This window comes from Rhinichthys klamathensis, unplaced genomic scaffold (genome assembly GCF_029890125.1).
Source record: "Rhinichthys klamathensis goyatoka isolate OS25496 unplaced genomic scaffold, OSU_Roscu_1.1 h1tg000569l_1, whole genome shotgun sequence".
Classification (NCBI taxonomy): domain Eukaryota; kingdom Metazoa; phylum Chordata; class Actinopteri; order Cypriniformes; family Leuciscidae; genus Rhinichthys; species Rhinichthys klamathensis.
The window spans coordinates 270,558-288,007 of record NW_026607035.1 but is presented as its reverse complement, the minus strand read 5'-3'; the positions used below and the strand labels follow the sequence as shown (position 1 = coordinate 288,007).

Here is a 17,450-nt window from a genome sequence, read left to right as displayed (position 1 = left end):
TCAAGGCCCATGCAGTGAATTGTTCAGTCTTACATCACATATTCAGAGCGATCTTCGCAGGAGTCAGACTTAAATGAGAGCCCACGCTGGTGTAAACATCCCCAATAGCGAGAAATGTGAAGCACATCTACAGCATTACTCAGCTTTGAATCTGGGTTGTTAAGAAATATCAAGCAGTGACAGCTGTGTCCTGCAGTGAGAAATGCTGCTATACTTCCTAATACACACACACACACACACACACATTTACAAACTTTCATGATAGATGCGATTAATCACGATTTACATGAAATGTACAAAATAAAAATAAAAGAATTATGAAATGTGATGTGTAAAAAAAAAAAAAAAAAAAATCGAGTTAGGCCCTAAATATCAGGATTGAATACAATATTTTATTTTGCATAATTTCCAATCAAGCTGTAATTTTTTTTCAAATTAGGCAAAAACATGTTTTTTTTTTACTGTGTGTATTTAGATAGAATAAAATAACCTACTAGAGCAAGACAAAAATGACCACAACATAAAGTTATCAAACATCTATTTTTTTATGTTATGGCAATGTTCATAGCTAGTGAAAATGAGATTTCATCTTAAATGTCATTGTGACAATAATTCAAACCTGTGTATAAATTCTTTACGTCGAAATTTTTTGTGTGTTATTTGTCAAATACGCATCATCAATACTGTCACTGAACAGCCAAGAAACGCGTTTCCATGGTTACCCAGCCATGTGACGAATCCTCAAGAAGATGCGAGTTTAATTAGCTTTTATTTGCTACACCTGGGGAAAGCAGCGGATCTAAATTAAGCCAAATATTTTAACTAGCCGCATGTCGATTGGTCATGTATATCGACATGCACGTATAAAGGGGTTAGAGAGACAGTCACAGTCAAAATACTGTGATCCATTTACTGAGAGTTTATTGGCTTTTTAGAGTTTGACGCAGTGGTAAAAAGGTTGGTTTCGACCGGTTTAGTTTTTAATGTCTTTTATTCAAATAGTTGTTTATAATTTGAAGTGTTGAACGGACTCTTCTTTTCAGAAGTGATAAAAATGGCTTCCCGTAGCTTCGCTCCTCTCTCCAGTCGTCAGGAAAACACGATAGGCCTGGGAAGAGCGGATGGCCTGCGCGCTCACAAGCCCGGGCAAAGGCTTGTACTCGGTGTTTTGACAGAGAATGATCAGCATAATCGAGTATTTGGCCAGGTTAGTGTCTGTCAAGGGTTTACATTTCTTACTCCAAAAGCGTAAGAAAGTGACGTTGTTTGTGTTTTTAAGATTTCATCCAAATATGAGTCAGCTTTTCATGCTGCATCTACTCGTGACGTCAACACAAACAGTGCTACACTTGGTGGCGATGAGCTTGAGCCAGTCGTGCAGTCAGCTGAACAGTCCACCTCATTCTTGATGCCTTCAGAGCTTCTCCTTGTAGATGATGTTATCCAAGATCTTGGCTCAGGTATGACAATCTATAAAAGTGTGAATATCACGATTATGAAACTGTTTATTGTTTTTAATATATATATTTTCCATAGTCACTTTAAAGCAGTGACTTTGCAGTCACAGCTATAACATAGTATATAATGCAATATTTATAACACTGAACCCAAGATATGTTTCTTTCTGTCGCTTCCAAGGCAGATCCTTATGGATATGGCTTAACTGTACTTCCTAAATATTTAGGGTCTTGCATGGATGCTTCTATGTGTTCATTGTCGGTGGATGCTTCCTCTGAGGACGTCTTGTGTGTTCCTGAGTATGCTGAGGACATCCACAGATACCTGCGTGAATGCGAAGTTGGTGTATTTACTCTTATCTGTGGCCGGTTGCATAAACCGTTTAGTCTAGTCTTAAAAGTTAGTCTCCTAAGTTTCTTCAAGTTAGTTACATAAGATTGCAGATTGGTCTAATTTCAATTGGAAAAGCTTGATTAGCCATTGTTAACTGCAAGTTGGTCAAACTAGTTCTTAAGACAGTCTTAACATGGTTGCTAAGTTTATGCAACTTGCCCCTGTATCTAATGCACTTTGCTTCTCAGGTTAAGTACAGGCCGAAGGCCAGCTATATGAGAAGGCAACCCGACATAACCAACTGTATGAGAATCATCCTTGTCGACTGGCTGGTTGAAGTTGGCGAGGAATACAAGCTGTGCTCGGAGACTCTCTACCTGGCTGTCAATTACCTGGACCGCTTCCTTTCGTGCATGTCTGTCCTGAGAGGGAAATTGCAGCTTGTGGGAACAGCTGCTGTACTCCTGGCTGCGTAAGTGATGAGCTATTGTCTTTAAGTGTTACCTAGTGACGTAACCGCATGGCCTGTTTCTGATTAGGAAATACGAGGAGGTGTATCCTCCCGAAGTGGATGAGTTTGTGTACATCACGGATGATAGCTACACAAAGAAACAGCTGCTTCGGATGGAGCAGCACTTGCTCCGAGTGCTTGCTTTTGACATGACTGTACCCACAGTGCACCAGTTTTTGATGCAGTACACTTTGGAGGAGCAGATCTGTGCCAGGACCGTCAACCTTGCTTTGGTGAGGAGAGGGGGGTATTTTTGTAGTTTTTTTTTTTTTCTAAATTGGATATTGATTTTCTTTTCTCCCTGCCCCATAGTTTCTTTCAGAGTTGAGCCTGCTAGAAGTGGATCCCTTTGTGCAGTATCTGCCTTCCAAGATTGCTGCAGCTGCATATTGTCTGGCCAACTACACTCTAAATGGGGCTCTGTGGGTGAGTCTAGCCTTTTTAATGGTTACGCTGTTTTATTCAGACAAACCAATTAAGAGTCTTCATGCTTAAACCACTATAGGTCAGGTGGTTTGTATTTTTAGTAAACCCCAAATACTTTCTCAAATTGTGTGCAATATGTCTAATCTAATAAAATGTCTTGTTTCTTACAGCCTGAGAACCTGTATGCCTTCACTGGTTACTCACTGGGAGTGATCAGCCCATGTCTGAAGGAGCTTCATAAGCTCCATCTAGGGGCTGCAAGTCGCCCTCAACAGGCTATCCAAGAGAAGTACAAGAGCTCAAAGTGAGTGGGCATTTGTAACATGGCTGTCTTGGTTTTTGCCCTAGCCCTAATGACTAATCCTGTCTTTCAGAAATTGTGGCGTGTCCCTTATTGAGCCTGTGGAGTCTCTGCCACTCCCTTGATGTTTTGGTGACCACATGGATTCCTTGGCCCACAAATGAACTGTAGCGCTTAAGTCTCTTGTAAATATTGAATGAAATTGATTTTTAAATGTTTTTTTTAAGACTTTTTAAAACGTGATTTTTATCATAGGTCGCTTAATACATAATGTAATCAAAGTTGTGACTTGTTTCTCTGTAAATCCAACATTATGTTGGTCTGAAGGCTGTACGCTCCCATTTCTGTAAAGATTTTAGATGAACGAATGGTTTTGTACCACTTTGTCTACCTTTCCTTCCTTAGGGTCTCATTACTGGTATACCATGTGTTTTACGTGTATACTGCATGCAATATCATGTACTCCATACTGTATTTCAATAAACAAAACAAGTTGCAGTGCTGCTTCCTTGGAGTCTTTTGACCAGTGTGGTACACTTAACCCTCTAAAGGACATTTATAAATGTGAGGGGAAAATTGCCTGTAAGACAATATTGTTCAGCCTAAATTAAGTTTTAGTAATGTATGATGTCCACCTTCAGCCAAAAATGTATATTTGCCATGTGCTGGTTTTTGGCAAAAGTGGAGACATTAGCAGCACCAGTTAGGTCACATGCTGTCAAGGCTCCATATAGAGTTCATTTTTAAACTAGAAAATGCACAAGTTCCTTTTGAAGAAATCTTGTTCAGTTCTAGCAGGCAGCACAATAGCCTTTTTGCCTGTTTTATAGAAGATCGAGGAAAAGCTGTACCTTTTCTACAAAGTAGTGGTTGGCAGTGCATCAGAAAATAAGGCCATAGTAAGTTTAAGATTGAGGATAGAAGCAGTGAGGGTGATGGCAGAGATTTAAGTCAGGCTTTTGGGTACATTTATCCTACACCAGTTTGAAGATGTGATCCGTACAACTATCCACTGCAAATTGGCCTCATTACACTGGCAAGCAGGGATGCTCCAAAAGTGATAGTCAAAACCAAGTTTTGTGTGGGGTACACAGAAAGAGTCTTGTTAATTTTCACTTGTGCTACAATCATTGATTTGGGATTCCAAGAGAAACTTTTCCTCTTTGAAACTAAGAATTATTTTCGTTATCCAGGCATTGAATTCAAGTTTTTGACCCCCCATTTGTGAGTTCCAAATGAAATATAGTAGCACAATATGAAATGTAATGTTAATAAAAATTTTTTTTAAGTAGTTAGTTTTTTTTAAAGACCCTTTCACTATTTTTCAGATAGTGAAAATGCACTTGAATGTGTGTGAAATTTCAGACAATTTGTCACAAATAATATACCCTGACAAAGTCAGTTCTAAATGACGGCAATTTAAAAAAAGGTCAAAGATCACATGTAGAAAAATGATTTCAGTCTTAAATATATGTAAATTTATAAAGTCTTTTTTTTTCTAGCTGTGATTACATAGTCCCGTATAAAGGGTTGATTTCCATGCGGCATTGTTTTATGGTAAACAACGACCTCTAGCGCTTACTGTGCGAATCCCGTCCCGAAAAGCAGGTTTAACTCAGTTTTATCCTTGCTGGTCAGTTTTTTTATTTTATTTTTTTATGGTTCCATCGTTTATTTAATCATTTAGGCTGTCTTATTTAGGCTTATATGACGTGCTTCACTTTAGAACGCTAAAATCTGTTTGGGTATGGATAGAGAAGAAAAGGTTTCGCCCTGTGATATTCACTTTATTCTTTCAGGTGTTTTTAAGTATTACACATCCAGTTTTTTCGCGCCTTGGAGCGCTATGACCAGAAGCGCTATGAACATTGTTTTAGTTTTTTCCCCCGTAATCTGGTTAAACCTGCTTGGTCACAAAAGCTGGTGGACTATTAATTGTACTTTCGAGCAGCCCGGCTGTCACGCTTTTCCTAAGTAGCTATCTCGTAGAGTAGACAACTTTAATAGTAACTCTTTTAGTTTTCAACCGCAAAGTCATAGCACAGTCATTTCTCTAAAGTGTCCTGGCATTGGAATGGAGTCATCAGATCCGGCTGAAATTCGAGCCATTCGCGAGAGCTATGCGAAAGCTCTGGAGTGTCTGAACACAGGGCTTCAGTGTGATGATGCTGGGAATAAGGAGCAAGCTCTTCTTCAGTACAGACTGGGCAGGCGGCATCTTCTCAGAGGGCTAGAGGTGAACACACAGGGCGAGCGCTGCGTCGGACGCGGCTGGGACGTCGCGCGACAGACGCAGCTGAGGATGAACGAGACTCTGAGCATTATCACCTCTCGTCTAGGGGTGCTAGAGTCCACTGCGACCCCGGGTCAGCGCCTTTACCCGACCCTTCCTGTCCTCCAGGACCCCCAGCCACCTAACACCAGAACACATCTCTCAGCTTCAGGAGGGGCCCCTGCTCGTCCTGCCTCCCCTATGGTGGGCTTCACTGTACCCAGTGAGCTTCCACCAGCCTACACTCCACAACCAACAGATGGGCACCTGTCACTCTCTCATGGAGGCAACAGGCCATTTCAAGCTGCTCAGCCCCAGCGTCAGGCATTCGCCCCAGTCAATCTCAGAGAGGTTGGCATGGAGGTTATGTTCTTGCCCAGTGGGGTCCAGATGTTCTTTGTGTCTGCTGAGGGTCATGTCAGCGCCCCTTCTTATCCAGGATACCTACGAATAATAAACAGCAGCCAAAACTCTGACAGGAGTGCTGGCTATGCCCCAGCCTACCTACAGGTAAATATTGTGTTTGGACAATATTTCTATATTCATTTGTATACTTTTTTTGGTCTTATTCACCAGCTGTGTTATTGTTAACTAAAACTAAAAATTGGGTAACACTTTACAATAAGGTAACTGTTCGTATACAGCATTTATTAATCTTTGTTAATGTTATTTTCAACATTTACTAATACTTTATTAAAATCTTGTTAACATTAGTAAATGCACTGTGAAGTAACATGAACAAACAATGTTGAGCACCTGTATTTTTTATTAACTAACGTTAACAAAGATTAACAAATACAGCAACAAATGAATTGCTCATTGAGTTCATGTCAGTTAATACATTAACTAATGTTAACTGTTACCAAAATTGTTTTAAAAAATCTGAAATAAAATAAAATATAAATCTTAAGTGAAAAACCTAAACAACTTAAACGAAAATGAGAAATGAAATAAATATTGAAGTAGCCTACTACAATTAATTAAATTAAAAATAAATATGGGAATATAAAAAAAAACGAATAAAAATGACAAGATTAATCAATCTAAAATTAAAATGAAAACTGGAAATAAAATATAATAATTAACTAAATATAATAATTGTGACTTCTCCTTGTTTTAAGCAGAAAATGCTTTGAATTCTGTTTGATTTATGCTTAAAATAAAAAAATGCAGTACGAAAACAAACTTATAAACTTAAGTCTTAAGCAATCTTTTGCAAAAAAAGATTGTAACTTTTTAATATATTTTTACTGGCAAACAAGACAAAAATATTTTTTGTGTGTATGAACTGTTAATATATTCAGTTCAAAGTTTCATCTTCATTTTTTTAAACTAGCATCACATCATATATTATCCACCCTGTAATTTTGCTGTATGTTTACCTTGCACACAAGAGAGGTCTTGTGATGATCACATGAAACTGGGCGTTTTTTTATTATTAAGAATTACGTCTATGTAGGGTTTGGTTATTCTTGAACGTCAACTCATGGCTGACAGCAAAATAACTGAAATTACTGTCATGCTCATCATGTTATACAATTACAGGCACACACTTTCTTGTGTGGGAGAGCAGAGAGAAGTAGAAACCTTGTGTTTTATTAAGAGAAGGATTGAGATTCATTAGGAATAGATCATTCGATATGTAGTATTTGTGACAACTTTTAAACTCAGGGTAGTTTTACTTTCAGTTGGTTTTTTATAGTAATTTATATCTGACATGGTTTAAACATGATTCACTTTCAAACGTCAAAAGGGTGGTTTTACTGCTCCACCTCTTCTTTCAAACCCGCAAAAGCCAGCCCAACAGGACTCTGTGGAGGTTATATCAAATGCTTTAGGTCTGTTTGGTTTATGCAGTGCTAGAAACAGTCTTGTTACAGATGAAGCCAGGGCTCTTTGTACAGAGTCAGTCTGCACGCTGTTTCAGCACATAGAAATCTCATTGAATAGCTGACTGTCGGCTCTGTGCAGTATTGGCAGATTTCCAGTTTGAGGGCTGATAGCTGTCCAGTGCTCTCTTTGCTCTGGGGCTTGATGTAGGACACGTGCAGTCCACTCTCTAACATAACTGCTGCGTGTGTCCCACTGTGGTCTTTTGTCCCACTTTAGCTGTCCAGAACAAAGGCTGGCATTCTGAATGGTTGCACAGCGCCCAAAAATATGCAATAAAATTCCAGTCTCATTTGACCCCAGTTTTCCCTCATATGCACAGTGACATCCAAATACACAAAATTAATCTTTATTGTAGTTTAAAGCAGGGTTTTCAAACGTTTTGTCGCTCAAGACTAAAAAATATGGCTGTCAATACAATAAATGAACCATGATAAATTATTTCTGATGACAGAATGATGATCATATTCTCATATTTTCTGTTCTTGCAGGCTCCTGGGGGTCCTTGAACCTCAGTTTCAAATGTTTTGGTTTAAAAAGATAAGGGAAAGATCATGTACAGCAAAAGAGACTCTTCATTTTGTGCTTGCAGGTTTGTGATCGGATCTACCCACTGTACCCTGACTCCCCAATCTTACTTAGCAACAAAGGTGTGTTCACATTTCCTGACACCACAGCAGCAGTGCCAGGGTCCTACGTCGGGGTTGTGCTGTCCTCAGAGCTGCCTGCAGCCGACCGGGATCGGTTCCAGCAACAGCTGTCAGTGTTGGCACAGCTCAGGGTCCAGGTAATCAAACTCAGAGAAGAAAAGTTATGATGAAAAAAAGACAAAATTAATTGTTTTATAGCTGTTTCTGAATCTATACATTTACTTTTGTATTACTTATAATGGTGCAGTTGTGTTTAACATTGCTTGGCAAAATCCAGTCATTTCAATAGGAATCCATGTGATCCGGAGTATTGTGTGAGGGCGAAACATTTTCCCGCATAGTTTTCTCTTTGGGTTTGAGGCGGTCACACAAATATGCTGCACTGATGAACAATAAGCTCTTGGTTTAAAGGGGTCATATAATGGTACATACATGATTTTACTGAAATGTGTGTTGGCAGTGCCTGTACACAACCATCATAAAATGATAAAAATCCATCCAGTGTTTTTTTTTTAAATCTCCTTATGTTTTCCCCTGCCTCAAATCAAGCCAGTTCGACCGTGTGACGTCACACGGTCGGAAGCCCCTCCCACGATTGTTGATTGACAGCAGCGTTTCAACACAGACCCAATCATAGTCTGCGCGGACCGGCGCGGTCATTGTTGATACGCTGGAGCACTGTCTATGAGCAGAATGGCGTCTAAGCGATTGTGGTGTTCTGTTCTTGGGTGTAATAACGAACACAGCAGTCATTTTAATGTTCCTAAATCCGAACCGCTGAAGACGCAGTGGCTGAGTTTGTTTTCGAAGGGAATATTCCCCACGAGCAACGTCAATGCTTTCATGTTGGCGCGAATCATTTCTCACCAGACTGCTTTATAAAGGAGGGTCAGTATAAAGCTGGTTTTGCTAAGAAGCTGCTCATGAAAAAAGGATCGGTACCAGCTATTCGTGTTCCTGCTGAACCTCCAGAAGAACTGAAGTGAGTGTAACGTTTTATTAACCTTTATATTAATATTTATATTAATCTTTGCAAAACGCTAGCTGGACGCTTCACAATGAATGCGTCTAAGGTTTACACTCAGGGTACATTACGGCATGTTTTCTATGTACGACGTTCTCAATATAATTCATAATCCCACGTCTATAATGAACAACGCGTTATGGTTATTGTGTTATTGTGTTACGAACGGTGTACGCACAGAACAGAGAGGCGGGCTGAGCAAAGCTCATTATCATTTAAAGGCATATGCACTGAAACGGCGTGCTGAAAACAGAGCTGTTTTTGACCAGGTAAAATAAGTGTTTTCTTACAATACTAATGAGAATTTTTTATTAAAGTATATTACAAACTTTCTAATTTAGACCCTAAAGAATCATATTAGCTTGTACAAAAATGGCATTATATGGACCCTTTAAAAGTGACTTCTGTGTGAGTCATGCTTCATGCATTACTACACTATTGATAATGGACAATGGACCTTTTTTTCTTGTCCTCCAAATTTCACAGTTTATGTGAGATTTGTAACAATACAAAGCTAATTGAAAATCGGCAAAGTTATCCTTTAAGTTTACTACCTCATACTGGTTATAACTGAGGCCTTTTTATTTAAGGTAGATGAAGAGAAAGGTGGTGCTACAGGAAAAGACACAAACCTGAGTGAGAAGGTTCCTCCTTCAGAAACATCTCTAACACAATCACCAGGAGGGGAGGAGAAACCTGTTCCTGTGTGGAGTGAAAAAATGTCAGAGAGCATTCTAGCAGGTCTGAACTTCACGATCAGAGTAAAGTAACCAAAACCTGGAATGTTTATAGGTATCTCATTGGATAACTGGGATTTTTTTTTTTTATTGAAGTAGAAATTGAGTAAAGTTGTTTGTCGTGTTATATTTTGTAGAATTGTTTAAAGTTCATACTTCTTATACCGTAGTATGCACACATTGAACACCTTATTGGTACATTTTAAAACTTGCCACTAGAGGCCACTCTAATACACTCTAAAAGAAAAACAAGTGATGGCGGTATTGTGATTTTTCCCCTACAGGGACCTCCTGGCTGGGTCGGGGGCTTGTGCGAGGAGCTGAAGTTACCGGTAAAGCAATCCAGAGAGGAGCAACTAAGCTACGAGAAAACATCACCCCAGAGGAGACGCCAGCAGAGGTCAGCCCCAAGGTCACCAAGGGCCTAAATGCAGCCAAGCAGGCCACTGGGGGTGCTGTGAAAGTCAGCCAGTTTCTAGGTAAAACAATGGCGTATTTAGTTTTATCACGAAATATTTAAAGCCTATTTTTTTTTAAGATGTATAACATATTTTGTTCTATTCGACAGTGGATGGTGTCGCTGCTGTAGCAGATAGAGTTGGGAAAGAACTCGCTCCACACGTGAAAAAACACGGAAGCAAACTCATCCCAGAATCCCTCAAGAAAAGCAAAGACGGCTGCTCCAAAATGGATGGAGCCAAGCTGGTGGCTGGAAGCAGCATACAAGGTAACCGAATAAATCGTTCAAATGTCCTGAAAGGCTTTTGCCATTTTACTTTTGTCCTGCTAAATAGTAGCTTGACTTAGTATATCAAATTTGTAGATTTTCATTTGAACTCGTGTTAAAAAAGCTAATTGTGTTATAAACTGCAGGTTTATCAACTCTCTGGTCAAGTCTGGAGACAGCAGCAAAAACTATTGGCAAAAGTATAACTTCAGAGACGGTGACTACTGTGAGGCATAAGTAGGTGTTTTTTATTTATTGCTCTTCAGGATTCAGGGTTTCTCTTCTGCTTTCCTATTATTCTTTCCCCCAGCCAAAAGCCTGCTACTCTTGTTTTTTGCTATACCTATTTAAACTTCATTGCTTTGGGAAATGGTTTAATTTACTATTTCCTGTTGCTTTTTCAGATTTAGGGGTCTAGGAAACCTCTTGGACCCCCCTAGCAGAATATAAATGGTGGCGGGTAAAAACACACTGCGTTTTCTTTGACTAATGCCAAGTTCTAACATACCCAAAGTGCCTTATTTTCCTGAGTTATTGACGATTCAGAAGTTGCTGAGAAGGCTCTTGTTCTTATTAACGGTCTGTCAGTGTGCTTTCTGAATTAAAACTGAGGTGAATGCAACATTTTGTCTGCTTACTGTGTTCTGTTCATTTTCAAATGTTTCACTTTTTTTTTTTAGAATCAATAGTCAGACAATGTTTAAACTTAACTGAATCACTCCTGTCAGGTCTTATAGCTCAGAATACCTCCATGTTTTGATCAGGTATGGAGACGAGGCAGGACAAGCTGCAAACACTGCAGTACAGTCTGCTGTCAATGTAGGTGTCACAGCATTTAATGTGGACAATCTGGGCATCAAGGGTGTACTGAAGAGCGCAGGCAAGCAAACTGCAAAAGCAATGGTGAAGGATGAGTCAGGAAGTGACGGAACTAAGGAGAAAGAAAAGCCACCTAAGAAAGGGCAGGATGAGAAAAAATAAGGAAATATTTTTTGTTATGAATTACCCTTTTTTGTGTATGTTCTTGTAGCACATATGATAATTTTGTATTGATAATGAGATTGATATTATACTGTGTAATGTTTACAGAAAGATGCACTTTACAAGATGCACTTTAATTCACATTAGTGAAATGTTCTACCTTTGTTACAGCCTTACTTACAGATAATATATTTATATTTTCTTAAAATATTCAGAGGGTTATATTTTTAGAAGGAAACAATTGCATGTAATTTAGGAAGTACATTTAGGATTTAGCACTTTGCACCCTTCAGATGCACATGAGTCTGTGCTCTTGCTGTTTTGGGCCATTCTTGTATAGCTCAAGTTAATCTTCAAGCAAGTGCCTCATTAAAGTTTACTACAAAAAAAAAATCATAGTAACCTTTCTTTTTTTTTTTTTACTGTAGCTGTATCTAACTGAAAAATCTAACTGGTACTTTTTGTAACTTTTGTGTACAACTGCCATAGTTGTAGGCTGATAAGATTGAGTAGATTCTTCATGCATACCTTCTATTTGATATGAATGTACATTTGTCAAACATCAACGTTACAGTGTTGTTGAAAATAGTAAAACCAGGTTAAAGGTTATTTAGGTAAGGTAACAGCATAGAGAATAGGGGCCAAAAGTAATGTCTGAGGGGCATGGGCGTAGGTTTGGTCTCAGCTTTGGTGGGGACATCCCATCTGACCCCCCCCCCCCCCCCCATCTCATCTCATCTCATCTCATCTCATCATATTGTATCCTGACCCCCGATACACCATCCTGTATACTGTCAATAAAGAGCTAGTATAACTGTATAATCTCAAAAATGCACTCTCAAAAAATAAAAACATGAGACTGTAATGCTGAACAACCAAACATTTTATTTAACATAAATTATTATGTATCTTCTATTCTATATCAAATTCTATTGATATATTCTATCCTTAAAAAAAAGCAAGTTTAACCCTCCTACCAGATATTGTTATTTGGATATTATCAAACAAATAATGATTCATTATATTTGAATAACCAACAGTGTTTACTTTTGCCTTTTTAACATTGCCAACATGTTTTTCCAGACATGTGTCTAGCAAGTAGGCTACACTCACAAATACATTACATAAACAGAATGTAGAAACGAAAAATGTCTGAGATGATCCACTGTTTATGACTGCAAGATTCTAAGTTAAGGTAGGCTAATTAACATTCAGTGACTTGCTAACGTCTATCATGATAGCGCGACTTCTATGAGTCTATCCGTGCTGCACACCCCTAATTAATGCTCCTAACCTTGAAAGATTGCAGAAGCTAGGTTTAACTGTAACAATATCCTGGGTAACCAGGATCAACAGTTAAAACTATTTTCCACAGTAGAATCTGCATTTGAAAGCATGGTCAGTCACTCACTACTACTGCTAGTTATTTGTGTGGCTATATTTTGCCTACTTACACTCTGCTTTATGAAAAAGCTTCGTATGTCCCCTTTCTTCTTCTTGGGTGACATAGCTGATCTACAAAGTACAAAAAGGGGCAAAAAACGGAATATTAAAATGTTTTACCCTGGCCTTTGTATTTGGCATGCAGAGAGACAGACAGCCCAGGTAACTTACCGTCGGCGTCGTCACGCGCGCACACACACACAAACACACACACGCACACACCACCCGCTCGCTGCCAGTGAGTGCAAGCACAAAAAGTAGTCCCGGCCCGCGCGTGTAGCCTGCCTGTCAGATACCCCGCCGCCAATCAAATTACGGCGTATCTTGTACTGTCGTCGTCCTGGCCGTTGGAATCGATCCAAATAGCAGCGCAAATATCAAAATAGCAGTTCAAAGGAGCTTGCTAAATATTGGTGGGGACAAATTTGTCATCTCAAAATATTGATTGGGACTAGTACCTAGCGTCCCCCCCTAAACCTACGCCCTTGCTGAGGGGGATATTTGCAAAATACTTGCTTTTAATGACACTTCAGGTTCTATTAAACAATCAAAATATTAGGAGTATGTTATATTGGGAAGAAGAATACACTAAACCTTGTTAAGGTAAAAGACACAATTATTTAGCAAGAAAGGAAAACTCCAGCATGATATAATTATATATGGGGTTTATTGTATTGTGCAAAAAAAAAAAAGCTCACAAGAAATAAAAGTAGGCTATACATTTTTTGTTTTGATTACAGCAAACAATTCCCCTGAGTGTTGACTAGGCAACTTTATGCATGTGTCCTGCTTAACTTCCTTTCAACCCTCCTTAACCCGTTTAATCCCAAATTTTTTCTTGCAACTTGAGTACATGCATTTTACTCCTTAGGCCTCCCGGTCAGGGGATCTCTGGATAATCCGTAATTCGTTTGTAATTATAAAACGAAAATACCGTTTTTCTGTTTTTTGTTTCAAAACGAAAAACCAAATAACCGTTTTTGGTGTCAGAATCAAAAAACGAAAAACCAATTAAAAACGGCCCGTTTTTCGTTTTTTGGTGATCATTTTATCGTTATTCCTTTTTGAACAAAGAATGAAGAGAGTCTTTAAACTTCAGTCTATTCGTTTTTCGTTTATAAACCAAAAACGGAAGTCACGTGGTCTATTCCTTTTTTGGAAGCGAAAGTAACCGGAAACACTTTCAAAATAAAAGTTGGCTAACTATAGTTAGCGATGTGATTGTAGACTAAAACTGAACTAATATAACGTTTTTTAGTACAACTAAAGTAGCACTGGGTGTGAAAAAAACACTTTAGTTAACTGAAATAAAAATTTAAAATAATAAAATAATAACTCTGGCTGTTAGGGAGAATTAAACATTTGTAAGACCATTGGTAACCTGTAACTTCAGATTAAGACTAGTGAACTCATTTTATATGTAGCTTAGGATAGCAGGTAGCCTATTTATTTATAAGTTTCTATTATTTAATTCACATTTTAGTTTTGTAACATATTTATAGCCCTTATTGCTATGTGGAAGCTCAACCAGCAGAGGTCTTTCTAACCCCTTCTGTGCACCGACTCTTTCTGTGGGACAACAGGCAACAAGGGTTTGACCTTTTGACTTGTGTTTATATCAAAGAGAAGGCAAGCACCGCTACCAACAGAAGCTAATCACTGAGTTTGAAGGGTGTGCAGAACTTCACCTGCCTCCCAGCTCCTCTTTCTATGGCACTATATCTGCTAAACACTCTCAGCTTCCACCATCTACTGTTACCCCTTCTGTGTCAAAACAAAACTCTTCCAAAACAAATCTATAAAGTTGTATACTTTTTATTTTCCTTTGCATTTTTCTCCAGTGTAATATAGCCTACTTATTATGTTAGTTAAGTAGATTAAATATTTTTTATGCAGCTTGTATTTCTCATTAGTTATATAGACCTACTTGTGTGTGAAACCAGACAACCAGCCAAATAACAGCAATAAACAGCTAACATAAGAAAACAACTGAGGGAGAATCAAAAGAAGAAACAGTCAAGCAAATTAAATAAACACAGCACAGCCATGAGAACAAGAATAACAACAATACATTCAAATAAATAACTTAATGAAAAGCATAAAGAATAGTTCTACCTGTGACAACTAAAAAAAAATTAAATTTGTTTGGGTGAATGTTCAATTTTAACCATAAACATAATAGTAGTATTGTTTGTTGGGCTGGTGATAAAGGAAAATCAACCACTAATTTGTGGCCTGGTCACTCTTTTTAACAGTTTCCATTACACTCCATTTAGTGGCACTTTTGTCCCACTATTTCCAACAGAAGCATTACTAGTGACACTGCTGCCGCACTTGTAGCACCAAAGTCACAATTAGTCTTAGTATACACTTATTTCAATATCCAATTCCACAAAAGTAGTGCCACAATTCAAAGATGTGGCTTACCATAAAACATGATGTAAATATCTGAAAGTGACAACAAGGCCCTTTTATGGTGCCGGAGGAAGGAGTGGTGTACTGCTTTGTCCTGCCAGTCCAGCATTTATTTGAAGAGAGAGTGATGGTAGGTGACTGGGGCCAGTCTTGCTACTATCATCAGTCCTTAAACCCTGCACACAGTGCACAGGCTCACATCCTCCAGGTATTGGGGAAATCTGGGAGGCCCTGACATGAGTACCAGGGAGAAAAACTAAATGATTTAACTTCACTTTTATTTTACTTTACACAAGTACCAAGAGTACAGAGCACTGCCTTTCCCTGGTGGTTCATCAAACAGAATTAAACCCAAAAAAGCATTAAAAGATCTGAAAGTCCCAGAGCTAGAGATCATTTTTGACTGAGTAATGCTAGGTTTCACACACAAGTAGGTCTACATAACTAATGAGAACTACAAGCTGCATAACAAATATTTAATCTACTTAACTAACATAATAAGTATATTACACTGGAGAAAAATGCAAAGGAAAATAAAAAGTATACAACTTTATAGATTTGTTTTGGAAGAGTTTTGTTTTGACACAGAAGGGGTAACAGTAGATGGTGGAAGCTGAGAGTGTTTAGCAGATATAGTGCCATAGAAATAGGAGCTGGAAGGCAGGTGAAAAGGTCAAAAGGTCAAACCTTTGTTGCTTGATGTCATAAATATGTTACAAAACTAAAATGTGAATTAAATAATAGAAACTTATAAATAAATAGGCTACCTGCTATCCTAAGCTACATATAAAATAAGTTCACTTGTCTTAATCTGAAGTTACAGAGGTCACCAATGGTCTTACAAATGTTTAATTTTATTAAGAGTTATTATTTTATTAGTTTTAATTTTTATTTCAGTTAACTAAAGTGTTTTTTTTCACAACCAGTGCTACTTTAGTTGTACTAAAAAATGTTATATTAGTTCAGTTTTAGTCTACAATCACCTCGCTAACTATAGTTACTTTTATTTTGAAAGTGTTACCGGTTACTTTCGCTTCCAAATAAGGAATAGACCACGTGACTTCCGTTTTTTTGTTTATAAACGAAAAACGACTAGACGGAAGTTCAAAGACTCTCTTCATTGTTTGTTCAAAAAGGAATAACGATAAAAATGATCGCCAAAAACGAAAAACGGACCGTTTTTAATTGGTTTTTCGTTTTTTGATTTTGACACCAAAAACGGTTATTTGGTTTCTCGTTTTGAAACAAAAAACAGAAAAACGGTATTTTCGTTTTATAATTACAAACGAATTACGGATTATCCAGAGATCCCCTGACCCGGTCCTCCCTAACACTCAAACATTATGCCTTTTTTGATTTTATGTTGGTTAAGTTCGTGAAATATTAGGTTTTATACTCGGTCACAATAGTGACCGGTGGGAAACAACATAGTCAGAATTCATTCAAATTCTTCAATTAGACCTATTGACACAATTCATTCCAAGACATCCAATATCTCGTTTTGGCATATCGTGAAGAAGGCTTAGTGAGGTGAAAAGGTTGTCATGTACAAAGTTACACCCTGGAGGAACTTCTGCTTGTTCGGCTAGACCCGTATGGGCTAGACCATGACTACACTTGGGCCCTGTCCTAGGCCAGTTTCAGGGAGATGTGTGTTGTGTTCACTCATTCAGTGCACTGAAGATGGGCCGTACGTTGTAGAAAGGGTTGTTTGTGGTCATGTGTGGGGCACACCAATTGGTTCTCATGAACATCTGCCCAATCCTCCATAATTCACCTCTGCATCGCCATTCAATAGTCTACTTGGCAAATGGGCTGTTTCACCCTGGTACTCCCTATCTGAGCCATCACTATCACAGTCACTTTCAATTTGGGGTGGGGGTGGGGGGGAAGGGGGTCACATACGTCAAGAAGGTCCAACACATTGACCGTTTCTGGGACACTCATCACTACACTGAACAAAATTATAAACGCAATACTTTTGTTTTTGCCCCCATTTTTCATGAGCTGAACTCAAAGATCTAAGACCTTTTCTATGTACACAAAAGGCCCATTTCTCTCAAATATTCTTCACAAATCTGTCTAAATCTGTTTTAGTGAGCAATTCTCTTTTGCCAAGATCATCCATCCCCCTCACAGGTGTGGCATGTTCAGTGTAGGATTGCCAAAACCTGCCAATACCAGCCAATACCTCTGTTTTCAATTGAAGCACTGTGTTATACTACCGGTCACAATTGTGACCGTAAACAAATTTACAAGTCTTACGAGCAAAATATATATGC

At 38.4% G+C, this 17,450-nt stretch overlaps 2 protein-coding genes across 4 annotated transcripts; both read left to right on the top strand.

Annotated features, from left to right (window-relative positions):
- Positions 1 to 961: 961 nt before the first annotated feature.
- Positions 962 to 3,527, top strand: ccna1 (cyclin A1). The gene is made up of 8 exons (XM_056239657.1): positions 962 to 1,207; positions 1,280 to 1,460; positions 1,685 to 1,797; positions 2,040 to 2,263; positions 2,331 to 2,535; positions 2,615 to 2,728; positions 2,899 to 3,032; positions 3,103 to 3,527. Exons 1-8 carry the CDS (start codon positions 1,055 to 1,057, stop codon positions 3,152 to 3,154), a joined length of 1,176 nt encoding a protein of 391 aa, XP_056095632.1. The 5' UTR covers positions 962 to 1,054; the 3' UTR covers positions 3,155 to 3,527.
- A 1,385-nt stretch (positions 3,528 to 4,912) lies between these two features.
- sparta (spartin a) lies at positions 4,913 to 11,424 on the top strand. 3 transcript variants are annotated; one of them, XM_056239665.1, is made up of 8 exons: positions 4,913 to 5,811; positions 7,784 to 7,978; positions 9,456 to 9,606; positions 9,887 to 10,081; positions 10,171 to 10,329; positions 10,476 to 10,566; positions 10,734 to 10,789; positions 11,094 to 11,226. In XM_056239665.1, exons 1-7 carry the CDS (start codon positions 5,104 to 5,106, stop codon positions 10,777 to 10,779), a joined length of 1,545 nt encoding a protein of 514 aa, XP_056095640.1. In that variant the 5' UTR covers positions 4,913 to 5,103; the 3' UTR covers positions 10,780 to 10,789; positions 11,094 to 11,226. The 3 variants fall into 3 exon arrangements, with proteins under 3 accessions (XP_056095640.1, XP_056095638.1, XP_056095639.1); XM_056239663.1 differs by lacking the exon at positions 10,734 to 10,789 and having other exon boundaries at positions 11,094 to 11,424; XM_056239664.1 differs by lacking the exon at positions 11,094 to 11,226 and having other exon boundaries at positions 10,734 to 10,951.
- The last annotated feature ends 6,026 nt before the right edge of the window (positions 11,425 to 17,450 follow it).

Coding starts and splice junctions, on each gene's coding strand:
- sparta (XM_056239663.1), top strand. CDS start 5,104: ATGGAGTCATCAGATCCGGCTGAAATTCGAGCCATTCGCGAGAGCTAT. Junction 9,607..9,886: donor GTCAGAGAGCATTCTAGCAG/GTCTGAACTTCA, acceptor TTTCCCCTACAG/GGACCTCCTGGCTGGGTCGG. Junction 10,567..11,093: donor GTGACTACTGTGAGGCATAA/GTAGGTGTTTTT, acceptor TGTTTTGATCAG/GTATGGAGACGAGGCAGGAC.
- ccna1 (XM_056239657.1), top strand. CDS start 1,055: ATGGCTTCCCGTAGCTTCGCTCCTCTCTCCAGTCGTCAGGAAAACACG. Junction 2,264..2,330: donor GCTGCTGTACTCCTGGCTGC/GTAAGTGATGAG, acceptor GTTTCTGATTAG/GAAATACGAGGAGGTGTATC. Junction 2,729..2,898: donor CTCTAAATGGGGCTCTGTGG/GTGAGTCTAGCC, acceptor TGTTTCTTACAG/CCTGAGAACCTGTATGCCTT.